Source organism: Rhamphochromis sp. 'chilingali' (genome assembly GCF_963969265.1).
Source record: "Rhamphochromis sp. 'chilingali' genome assembly, chromosome: 2".
NCBI classification, from domain to species: Eukaryota; Metazoa; Chordata; class Actinopteri; order Cichliformes; family Cichlidae; genus Rhamphochromis; species Rhamphochromis sp. 'chilingali'.
Window position 1 is genome coordinate 18,989,031 of NC_137930.1, and position 12,576 is coordinate 19,001,606.

Here is a 12,576-nt window from a genome sequence, read left to right on the forward strand (position 1 = left end):
GGCCCAGTAACGTTGAATAGAGACAAAAGTGGACGAAAGACAGGCAAACTTGCGGCTCCACAAGTTATAATTATAACGTAACATAGACTATATCGATATAAACGATATTGTCACATATGAAAATATATCGATATTTTTTAAAACCTCGATATATCGCCCAGCCCTATATGGGCCTCATTTTTAATATTACAACGGCAAAACTGCAAAAATAGTCCTAACAAACCAAACAAATTATGGATTTAACTGTAAAATCTGCATTTAATTGAACCATTATCTTTAACGCTGCTGAAACAGAAACAGCATTTTCTGCTGAAAATTTAGTAGACCAGCTCTGACTATGAGTTTTATGAAGTTATTTCAGTAACATTATATTTTCTGTAATTCTGGCATGGCAGGTAGCTCCAAATATGAATGTAGACAGATTGGTAGTAAATTCAATCCTTTGTTGCTGCCATTATAAGCAAAAGAGTGGGGCATAATTTACTCCAAATATTTTTCTCTGGTATTGTTTTTTCTTCCCATGAAACCAAGTTTTACAAACACAAGCTTCTCCGTTGGCTTTTCTTTACAGAGAAGGGTATTTTCTGATGGGCTTGTTAACCTTTTTCCACCAGTGTTTCCAACCAACAGAGCTTCACTTTGATTCAAACTGTAGAAAAGTTCACAGTGAATATCACATTTTTTTACTTTTGGAAACCAGGAGCACCTACAAAAGCTTTCATATTTCACATTTTGTTTCAGATTTTGAAAAGCTCCCTCCAGAGCCACTAAAGACATTCATGGTACTTTTCATTCCAAGGAAATTTCACTGCCTGCACAAAATCTGTTGACTGCCCTTTCAGTTTTATTATCATTAAAGCTCCTGTTCAGGTACCACAGTTACTTTTTGTATCAGTGTCTAAACTTCTGTTTTCTTTCCAGGTGAGTGCATTCTCAGCACCAACTTGGCATTCAGGAATGAGGAGGAAGAGGAGGCCAGAGGTAACCTGACAGTCTTCATTATAGCCTGCGTCCTGCTGGTGCTGGTTCTGGTCACCGTCATCGTCCTTATCAGACATTCCCGCTTGAAAAACGTGCGCTCAGACATCCCTCCCCGTGGCTATGAAAAGCTGGGCTCCGGTGGGGGATACGGAGGCGGCTACAGCTCTGCTTCTTCTTACAGCGGCAGAGCCGGCTCCTCTGGCGGCCGATTTCAGGAGTCCCAGCTGGTCGACCTCAGTGAACGTCGCTCAGGGAATAAGGATGATGACAATGATGACGACGATGATGAAGATGAGGACATTGTTTACATGGGCCAGGATGGCACAGTGTACAGGAAGTTCCGATACGGACAGCTGGGAGAGGACAACGAGGACGAGCTGGAGTACGACGATGAAAGCTACACGTTCCGGTGAACGTGATGCTTTCCATCTCATAAGATTTCTTTTGCAATTCTTTCCTTCTTCGTTTCTTCCCCAGTGCTGTTTGTCTCCCCCTTCCCCCGAGGGACAGAGTCATTTATCCTTTACTGAATGAGCCTGACCAAATGAAACATGAGATGCTGTTCATAATGAGCTCTGTTTTTATAACTGCATTCACACAATGAAATGTGTTGCATTTAAAAACAGTAAAATGTATTTAACACTCCCAAACTTCCTTTTTTTAAAAATAAAATTAACAAAATTAAGCTTTATTCGCCACACCCGGTTTGTAGCACGAAGATTTCTGCGTATCTTTAACATTTCATCGTGGCAGTTTACTTGTTGTGATGGTTTCATTGATCATATTACCATGTATAATTGTGTTGGATTGGGGTTTAAAATTTGATTAATCACCCTGTTTATGTTTGTTTTTCTCTTTTACCCATGTGCTTATTGTTGTTGATATTTAATTTGAGTATGTGTTATCCTGGTTATTCTGTTCAAATAAAGTTTTGCAAACAAATCCATTAGGAATAAAGAGCAACTCGTGACTTCACCAGGTTGAAAGTGGCTGATTTGTAATTTGGCAGACAAAGAAATGATAAAATACATTCAGACTTGAATCGATTTATTTTTATTGAATTACTAGCCAGTGATCAACAATTTCTTTGCATCCCCTCAGTACACCATTATAGACTGTGCAAGAGGACCATCGGTTATCTAATGAGGGGGACATGCACTGATGCACAGATACGCACACACGCATGCGTGTGGACACACAGATAAAGATGTGCTTATCAAAGATCCCATCGCTACTCTCACCCGAGATTCTTCCTGGTCGTCAAGCAGAAACTGAGGATGAGTTTCGACGTGTATAGACAGAAAGACACATGCATGCGTGCGCACAGACACGCACACACACTTGCAGAACACGACTAAAAAGACATGCTGTCACATAGCACTGACAGCTTCATATAATAATTAAGTTATTCCTTCTTAGTCTTAGATTAACTCTATAAAGGTAAAATATCTAGTTTTATGGTTAATTTTCCAGAAAGAGGTTTGGATTGGTCAAAAGCCAGTTGGTCATCTTCCATGGCACAAGGCACCCTGTGCTTTTACTGCGTACACAGAAGTAGTTTCTTCATCAGAAATACTGAGACTGAGTAACCAATAAAGGGTGATATTATTGCTTCACTGCTTCTCATGCACACAACTACAACACTATAGACTCTACAAATGGATTTGCGCAGTGCGCTGTCTAGTGTGTAATTGAAGTCCCTACCCTAAAGTGAGCGATGGCACTAGTCTGCTGATGCTCCCAAAACAAAAAATCACACTTAAGACTACATGTATATCAGGACTGCAGGTGTAAGGTACAGCAGGTGCTACAGCAGCTGTTAAAGATCTTATCGTGATCAGGTGCTATTGTAAGTTGTATTCTCTTATTAAACTCCAGTGTGTAATTGACAAAACACTGACAGACGCACACACAGTAGCTACACAATTTTCCAGATGCGCCCATTCAATACAACAGTGACTTCTGAGCATCGAGGTGACCCATCTATTCAGGATGTTTGGATTTACGAGCCGCTGGCACCAGCTGCGTCTGGTCTGCTGGGAAGATGAAAGTACAAAGCAGAGACATTAGAGATGGGTGTGTTTATGTAGTAGTGACAGACTGCTGACACAAGGCCGTTTGTCTTCTATGTGTGAACTTAAACATCTTCGAGGACTTACTCTGTTCTGCTTGCTGCAGTTGGCTCGGATCCCTGCAGAAAACTGTTCACTCTTGATCGGGCCGGGGGAGGGCGGGGATTGAAAGGTTGTTAAAGCAGAATTTACTGTTGTAATACACGAGCATGCGCTGAATTTGCAGGTGCATGCAACTTACGCTTCAGAGCACAGTTAGTCAGCCGGTGATTAGTGTGGGAATTCTACTGCTTCTTTTCTACATTTATTATCAGTGCAATAGATCACTGTGCTATAAGGACTGGCTCATTTATTTTGCTGTAATGATAAATGAGATGAAAGCAATGCATTTAGCCTCTTTAGCAAATTCTTTCTCTCTCCTGTAATTGCAACTATAGCCAAATCCAATTGGGCCCTGATCCAGCAGAAGAATCCCTGTGATCTAAAAAGTGAGTTGCCTGATAAGAGAGCGCTTCAACTGTAGATGGAAAAAAAAGAGAGAGAGAAGAAAAAAAGCAGAATAAGTAATGCGAGCAGGAGGGTCGATGCTTACCTCGAGTTCTCTGCCGCTTCCTTCAGCTGCTTGTCGAGTCTAGAGGTTAGAGTTTAAATGACAAGATGAAAATAGACTTATTTAAAAGACCATCTGGGCTCAGAGGAGGTGGAGGCAGTGTTGTGTTTAAAGGTTTAAAGGGACTCACCTAATGATGCACTCTGGGATCTGGATGCAGTCCATCGGGATGAGTTCCTGCAGCTCGTCCAGACTGTTTACATACTTTATCTTACTGCTGAACTTGGTGCTGAGGCATCACAAGCATGTGCACAAAAAATGACCATTTTTACATAGGCACACACACACAATTAAAGATCTACATAACAGAAACACGATAAAAGCAATAAATGTGCATTACTCCGTTATACTATATTAAAAGGTCTGGAGTCACATTAGCAGCTAATTGTCTCAGTGTAATAATTTTAAGCAGCCTTAATTGTTTTAATACGTGTCAAGATCCAGCAGCAATCTTTAGAACAAGACAGTGGACCAACCACCAGACCACAACAAATACTGATAGCGTGCCAGCTAAAAGTGAAGTATTCTTTACCTGATGAATGGCTTGGTAATGGCTAGAATGGTCCTGATAAACCATGATGGATGGAGAATAATGAAGGATTTCAAGTTCTTCCTGAGCCTGAGGATAACATCACATGCCAAAGTATTATGTAAATGTTGGTGCATCAGTTTTCACTTTCATTCTGCAAAGCTGCAAATGTTCTTAGTCATTCAGGGCTTCTCTCACAAAACCAATGTAGTATCGCATAGCAGTGATACCACTGAACAGGACAGACCTTCTGTCAATCATCTGATAGCACTTCTTTAGCCAACCAAGTCCAGGCATTCTTCTGTGGGGTGTGGCTCCATTCAGGTATACAATCATGTAGTCCTCTGCCACCATCAGCTCCAGTGTGCTGATCACATAACTGGAAAAACGCACACATGAGTACACACAAATTAATTTTCTGAAGCTTCACCCTTCCTGTAAGTACTGCTTACATAACCCTGACCCCTATTCTGGCTTTAAACCAAGGGTTCATACCATTTTTTTTTCTGGAATACCATATAGGATTATATAAAAGAGTAAAATGTTGTATTTGGACCCATTGCTGATTTCTACACTCCCTAAAGAACAGTGCTTTTAGCTAAGCACCAGCATGCCAACTTGCACACACTTTTAAACAGCAGCTCAAGACGTATTTGTATAGGCTTGGTTTTGACTAGTAGATAATATTACTGTGTTAATATTTGAATTGACTGCTATTGTGAAGCACTTTGCGATCCTGATTTAGAAAGGTGCTACAGTATATAAATACATTTTATGTACAAATCTTACTGTAAGACGAAAACTTTCTTTCTGTCTATCCTCAAACCCCGCCCACACCATCAGGAGTGGAGCAACCAAGCTTGACATACAGGTACATCTTAGGCCCCTAAACCACCAACCAATAACCCATTTGTAGCATTTATGCATCTATAGCATTAGCAGCATTATCTTAATTTAATGTAATTGACATTTGTTTTTGGTCTATATCTTTTGACTTATTTGAGCTACCTTACAACGTCCTGGTGTAAATAGAGGACATCCTGGGCTTTCCATTGATATCTCATGTGTTTGGGTGGCCTCTTGTAGCTCCAAAGAGGCAGGAAATCACAAGTTCAATTGGACGATTCTTTTTTTCCTATTCTCAGGGGGATATAAGTCATTTTGTTGCCTACCAACCACCTAACAACAGGCTAAAATCACAGGCCCAAACAATACCGTAGCATGTACTAGTAATATTTAACATGTTCACCATGTTGTAGTTTAGCCTACTTGCCATTTAGCTCTAAATACTAAATGCAGGCTGTGTAGACTGTATAAAAAGGATGGGTATACTGAGTGTGTTTTGAGCCATGTTGGTTTTTTAAGCTTTAAGTTGGATGAGAGTGAGAAGCGCTAAGCTTTCAGCTAATGCTAACGAACTTCATTAGTTGCTAGCCTTTACAGACTAAACGAGCAGCACAGTTTTTTGAGGGACTGTACCCCAAGTAATATTCTCCATCAGGCTTTCTCAAGAGGTTAATTTCAATTACTGGAAATAAAGTGCATGTTGGGATACACGCCTCAAAATTTAAGTCTACACAAAGACCAAACGACTGAGTTCTGAAATGTTATGAGAAGCAAAACTGTGTTTTGTACCTGGCATTAAACGTGTTTGTTACATCCCTGAAGTTAGCATGGTGGGGTCTATAGGGCTGATTTGGTTTTGCAGCCTGCCTCAAGTGGCCACTGCAGAAACTACCATTTTTACACACTGACACTGGTGTCATTGTTGCTTCGTGGTTTGTGCCCCTAACAGTTTACAAATTTTAACACTCTCAATAAATGCAGATCAGTGAGTCCCAAAGTGTAAGCTGGGGCCACCTGGTGTGCTGCTGTGAAGGTCTTGCAGATGAGACACAATAATAACAGAAATTCAAATTGAGATTACTCAAAAGTATGTTAAGTTGCATATTTAGCTATAGGTTTTATTTTAGGTTAGCTTGTGATATTACTCATTACTCTGACTCTATACTGAAGTTTCTTTTTCTCTTGTATTATGGTGGACGTCATGGGTTTTTTGGTTTTTCAGAGGGTCTCAGCACTCTTGACTTTGGGAATGGCTGACTTAGACAAACAGAACTGTAACTACATTAATGTGAAACAGCATCATGCCTTGCAGAAACTCACCTGGGCTAAACTGTAATTCAATCAAAAACTTCAAAATATCAAAAGCAAGCGGAGTTCGAAAGTCTCTGGCATTATGTGTTAAAATGGTGAAATACAGGAGCAACTTTTATTTGAACGCTCAATGCAAAGAAATATGAGGAAATAGGACACAAGTCTTACCCTCAATTTGAAAAAACCAACTAACAGCATTTTAAACATTTCTCCCCTCTGAAGTCAGCAATGAGAAATTGGCAAAAATGTTGCTTCCTCTTTCCTTCTTTGCATCAATCTCACAAGCTTGATCAGACTTCTACTTTTCCGAAAATCCAATTCTCTAATTCAAACCATAAGAAACTGTTATCGCTTTCTCGTTTTTTTCCGCAGTCCCTCCACCACCTCCTCTCTGTCTTCGCAGTCAGCAGGGAACTTTGTCGCCTGCTTTGAAAATAACTTGACAATCTCCTCAGCTAGTTTCCTCAATAACTCATCTAACTTCACTGGCTCTCCTCTCCTCCTGATCAAATGTCATTCCCCAGCTTGCTTACAGACCAGCACTGCTGATCCACTCTGTTTCCTGAATATTCTGATCATCTCCCACTGACATCAAACTGAATACCGTTCAGCACCCAGCTACAGTTACTCCTCCTCGCGCAGATTCAGACCTCAAGCCATCTGGCATCAGAAACTGCAGACAGTACGGTTTACCTCCTTTCCGTTCTTTCCAGAACTCTCGGATATGCCAGCTCACTCAATATCTTCCACAGAACAGCCTGTGGGATCCCTAGCACACTGTCCAAGCATGAGGCGCCACTGTGCCAGCACAACAGTGGATATATCGACACGGGAGGTCCTAGCAAACAAGCTAGACTCACACTGAATTTTAATCACTTCATTTAGAAAGTTGTGTTTGTGCAGGAGTGTCATGGCTGATTGAAACAGCAACAACGTCCTTAATTTGATAATTACATCCACACACACATTGCTTTTGTCATATGCATTTCGATGCTGCATTGCCATGAACCAATTTTGACTGGAAGACCACAAACACAGCTGTGTATTTCCCACAGGCTGGCATGACACTTTGACTACTGTGGGTTGGACGTTACATGTTACAGCTGTTCAAGTGCCCATCAATCACAAGAATCCTTCAAATTAACTCTCAGTTCATCATCCAAGTAATACAAGAGTTTAATGACCCTGTTCCATTGTGATGCATTTAGTCTTTTGCAATTTTTTAGACTTTAAATACATCATCCGTTTTTGTGGACCCCCGTCTTGAAGCCTTGAGGTCAGTAATAGGTTGTTATCCTACTGTTTTTTGGAAACCGGCTTATGACCGTCCCTAAGTGCTTTATTGCACATTTTACTATAAAATGAATAGTACAGTTAACATCCTTCTATAATAAAGAAGACTCCAAACTAGCAATTCAACCATATTACATTCAAACTGAGGTCATAAATGAATGATCACATGAGAAGAAGGTTCATGTTCTAATAGCTTTCTGTTCAATCGGACTTCTTGTTGCAATCAGAGTGCCCCCCTCTGCTGACTAGAAAAGGCGCAGGTCTATGCTTGTAACATAACACTAAAATCTACAAGAACTTGTTTACAAAATGTGTACTGTAAATGTTGCCACTGATGCCTGTAGTGAGTGCTGAGTCAGACTATCCAAACGTATTTACACATGCAGTGTTAGACTGTAAGGAAGAATCTGTGATTTCGACTCTTTATCCTGTTTCTGAATGCCAACTGCACAAATTAGTACATATTAGTACTTTAATATGGACAAGGCTGTGTGATTGTGTGACTTTTTGTATAGCCACAATGAGGTACATACTTGTGGTTTTTACACATTTTGTAGTTGTTTGAGAAATACTGGATAATTTGGCATTGATATCCAACGCATATGTTTACTTTGTGCGCAAAATGAATCTAATGTGAGCAACAGTTCATTCACACTAGAATAAAAAAAGGATAGCAACTCAGAAAATTCAGTGGTTGCCCAGTGATTACATTGAATTTTTTTCTGCAAGTAGAGACGACCAATGCCTTTAATCTCAGGGCGAGATTAAATTGTGCAATTGCACAGGTCACCTGGTAGGAGGCAACCTGTCTTCAAAAAAATGCTCTGACTTGGAATGACTGCAATCACTCTCAGGGAGATAGACCAAGGTTTGCAAATAGTTTTTTATCTGGTTGCCAACTAGTTTTATTCTGATTATATTCTTGTATAAAAGGAAGGTTTGCCAGGCACCTGTCATTTTGCAGTTAAATCACCTTCCTGCAGCAATTTGTGAAGGAATTTATGAACTTTTGCATCAAATTGATGAGGTTTCAGCAGGACTCAGGAAGACGTTTTACGTCTCATCCAAGAGGCTTCTTCAGTTCTAATGAAGTTTTAAGGTTCATGTAATTCCCAACTTGACCCTTTTTACTTGATAGCAAACTGACTCCCTCTTTTTGGTGTTTTATTGCCATCTTGATACATCACTTTGAAGATGGCAAGTGACTACAAGTGGCTGGAGAGTTCAAATGCAATTACATCATAAGATCACTGCAAACATTCGCTTTAATTTTAAGTGTCAAACCACTTTTTCCTGAGTGTGACTGTAGCGTTGCCTGACCTTCAGGATGTTAAAATTATCATTGCAATTATGTTAATATGTTGATATTAGCATCAATCCAAAACCCACTTAAGGTGAAAAATACATTAAACAGATTTTTTTAATTGCAGCCTTTCGCTCATGATGTTGCCAGTGCCAGCTGGCTGACTCCAAAAGCAAGTTAATATCCTCTCTCTGAAAGTAAAACTAACTTGCACCACAAATAAACACAATCCTGGCTTGATTGATTAGTGCCTTTGGAAACATTTTTAATAAAAGTAGCTGAAAAAATATGGCTTGTTTAGTAGGCAAAAAGTAAACAAGAAGTCCTGAGCTCCAGTGTCAGGGAATTGGTAAATTGCTACTTAGTACTAATTAAAAGAAATCAGTATCTTTGGGATGCGCACATACAATCAATAGATCCAGTTTGCTAATCAAGCATGAAAGCAAACTTACACCCAAATATGGTAATGTGATAGCAAAGACCTAAATGTTTAAATGAATAACAAACCAATGAGTGATGTCATAGTGGCTATGCCCATTGTTAATATACAGTCTGTGGCGCTGCCTTATACATCTTGGTGACATCAAGGATGATTCCTGGTTTATTCCCAAATTTTCAAAGTTTTACCCATAAACTCATATGTTTATATTTTTATGTTTATATATATATATAGATCAGTCATGATCAGATGGTCGATCATTGCTTGAAAAAATGGAAAAGCAAATGAATAACACTACTACAAAAACAGGATATGCACCGAACGATGTGGCTGAATTTAACGGGGTCAAAGCAAAACACTGGAAAAAACAAAGAGTCGTTTAAAGAGCGTCTTAGTCACCGCTTTTTGATACTCACAGGAAGAGGTTCTCCATTATTTCATGGTACTCCTCTCGGTCGCTGTCTGGCAGAAAACAAGCAGCAAACACGATGATGGCGTTCACTCCGTTGCCATAGTAGCCTTGATAAAAAGCACACACAAAAATAAAAGTAGTAAGAGTTCCTCTGGCGAGAACTTGATTGCTCTTTTATTTTTTGTTCTATTTATCTTTTGTCCATCAGACAGACTGTTTCCTCTCGCTACTTTTCTGATTAATGTAATTTCCGTCTATTCACAAAGCCATTCATTACCAGATTTGGTGTCACTCAGACAGCAGGTCTTTTATCAAAATGACAGAGCTGGTGAGATTGAATTTTCAGTGACAGACGTCTCTGTTTCCATGAGACAGCTGCGTTTCACTAAACCTGCAACGCAGAGCACAGTGGGATATGCATGGCCTGCATATTTCCACCCTCATGGTCAATCCACCCACAGACTAACCAGAGCTCGTGGTTAAGGCACCACAGAGGGGGAAGAGATAGACATGGGGCCCCTGCCTGTGAAACCAATAATGTGTGACTTAGTGACTGGTCTCAATTTAAGATCCAGGTCCCCCTGTGGTTTTCATGCATTATACTCACACACGGTTGTGTACAAGTATACGATTGCACAGCACTGCACAGTTCACATCATTTTTATTTTTGAACCATTCACTGACCCCTTATGCCCGGTGAAAGAGCAGTTGTTACTTTGATTTATCATGCCTGTATGCTCACAGTGAGTTGATCTGGATCACAGCAGTCAAATGGCCACTTTGCCCACATGAATCACGTTACTGTAACATGCAGGTGACACAGGGAAACATGACTTAAAAATTCGTGCTGAAAAGGTTATCAGTTGTCTTCATCTACAGCCTGCATTTCCTTATTTGTACTTGGTCTACTGCCAAAGTGGGATGAGGTATTTCCAAAATGCTACGTCCTTCCATGGTCTAGTTAGATGAGAACTGGCAGCTCATTAACATGACAAGGTTGTAATGCAGTAAACCTAACATAAATACTTTTTTAACCTGGCTTTCTTCTGTAATCCAATAGCAAAGCATGCTTACAATTGAGAAATACTGTGTGTTAGATGATTATAAATTTGTTGATTTATTTCTGGTTTTCTGTGTGGCAGGAGGCTTGTGGTCACACTTTTTTTTATTTTTGTTCATCTCATCTATTCACAATGGCCCTCAAGAGGGCTATTCGTCTTAAAAAGCCATAGTCTTCACATAGTTACCTCTAGGGTTCATGAAACTAAGGTTCCTCAATCTAATTCTTTCTTTTCTTTCTTCTAACACCATGAGGAGTCCTGGAGTCATTTTTTTTTTATTAGAATGTCCTTCAATTTGCATATTATATAAATATGTAGGACTGTCATGCATTTGTGCAACATCTTTCCAAGTTCCTTAAATCCTGTCTCAGAGTGATACTGAAAAACTAGTTCAATTAGTTGATCCAAAATGCTGCAACAAGACCACTGACTTCTACTGTTCTCTGCTTCAAGTGACAACAAATCTTTCAGGTACAAAGTGACTGGGGACACTTTGCACCTGCTTTGTATGCAGATTCAGCTTGTATTTCAATCTTTGCTATAAAAAGCAACGTCTTTTACCCAATTGGCTTGGACTGGTATTCAGTTCTAGTGGTTGGGGTTTAAGGGAGAGTGCACCATTTGATGGATCCTAATGTTAACACCTTTACTATACTTTACTGTAAATGTGGTAACTACTTTGCAAAAGAAAAACTACACTTGTGAATTGATTTTAAAAAGTGAAATGAGTTGAGAGCAGTGTCTGCAGGGCTCACATGACCCCAGCAGCCGGAGCTAAGGAGGAAGATCTGCTCAGACTGTGAGACAAAACTTGAGTCACCTCCATGAGAGATGACTTTCATGTAGGGCTCAATGAGTTTCATGTTGATACGGTGTTCCTGCTCCCCAATGATGACAGTCCTCCACAGTTTTCCATCTTGGCGTTCCTCCTCAGCACTGTATGTTGGGATTGTATTGTAGACTTCACTGGTAGCACTCCTGTTGGCAGTATTGGGATCTGATAAGAAAAAGACCAAATGATGCATTGTGGGTAAATTGTAGACTGATTTTAAAAAGATCAATAGATCAGTAACTGTGGTTTTCCACTTTAACACATCAATTAAATTCTTGGTAAAGTAATGAAGCATATTAACATTAGCTGTTAGTGTTACAAAATAGTCTTGCTCTTGTTGTGCAGAAGGAGGAGAATAAAATGCTTGCATCACTTTGTAATTCTGCGTGCCCCACCTTCATCGCGATCTTTCAGGTCATCAAACTCACAGTGTTAGCATTCTAGCATTCAGAGTCACCCACCTTCCCAGTCCATTTCATGGTCTGTGTAGTCGAGGTAATCCCCCTCATCTGGAGTGTCGAGGTCGTCGACATTAATGTCTAGATCATCTGGTGTCTCTCCGAAGTCATCCTCGCTCTGGTCCAGTGACAGGCTGATACGAGGCGCAGATAGTTTTTTTCTCTGTGAGGCTCCTCCTTGCAGAGGTAGAGAGGTAGGAGGGACTAAGAAAAGAAAAACAGAAACAGTTATGCAATGCCACAGTGTTCTTTTAGCTATTAAGGGTATTTGTTGATTCGCGCTCACCTGGTCTGCCATCATCCCCCTCAGAGTTCATTTTACTCCCTGATGCCAGGTCCATCCCCAGGAGGACCTGCGAGAAGATAATTACAGTTATTAAATGAACTCTTATGATAGAAAAACACACCTGGAGAGCACCCAGACTACTG

At 40.1% G+C, this 12,576-nt stretch overlaps 2 protein-coding genes across 3 annotated transcripts in view; one reads left to right on the top strand and one right to left on the bottom strand.

Annotated features, from left to right (window-relative positions):
- pcsk5a (proprotein convertase subtilisin/kexin type 5a) overlaps positions 1-1,904 on the top strand; it is a 43,341-nt gene extending 41,437 nt beyond the window's left edge. Inside the window, exon 37 of the mRNA XM_080874226.1 lies at positions 922-1,904. Coding sequence (XP_080730352.1) covers positions 922-1,394 — 473 coding nt within the window. The 3' untranslated portion in view covers positions 1,395-1,904. The remainder of the gene's footprint in view (positions 1-921) is intronic.
- A 119-nt stretch (positions 1,905-2,023) lies between these two features.
- The window catches only part of prune2 (prune homolog 2 with BCH domain), a 13,509-nt gene continuing 2,956 nt past the window's right edge, over positions 2,024-12,576 (bottom strand). Inside the window, exons 2-11 of one of the 2 annotated variants that reach the window (XM_080868009.1) lie at positions 12,434-12,500; positions 12,151-12,351; positions 11,678-11,854; positions 9,801-9,903; positions 4,440-4,571; positions 4,196-4,282; positions 3,794-3,892; positions 3,646-3,684; positions 3,141-3,191; positions 2,024-3,014 (exon numbers count right to left, since the gene is read on the bottom strand). In XM_080868009.1, coding sequence (XP_080724135.1) covers positions 2,984-3,014; positions 3,141-3,191; positions 3,646-3,684; positions 3,794-3,892; positions 4,196-4,282; positions 4,440-4,571; positions 9,801-9,903; positions 11,678-11,854; positions 12,151-12,351; positions 12,434-12,488 — 975 coding nt within the window. In that variant the 5' untranslated portion in view covers positions 12,489-12,500 and the 3' untranslated portion in view covers positions 2,024-2,983. Of the gene's footprint in view, positions 3,018-3,140; positions 3,192-3,645; positions 3,685-3,793; positions 3,893-4,195; positions 4,283-4,439; positions 4,572-9,800; positions 9,904-11,677; positions 11,855-12,150; positions 12,352-12,433; positions 12,501-12,576 lie in introns of both variants that reach the window. The other variant, XM_080868008.1, reaches the window with a different exon arrangement.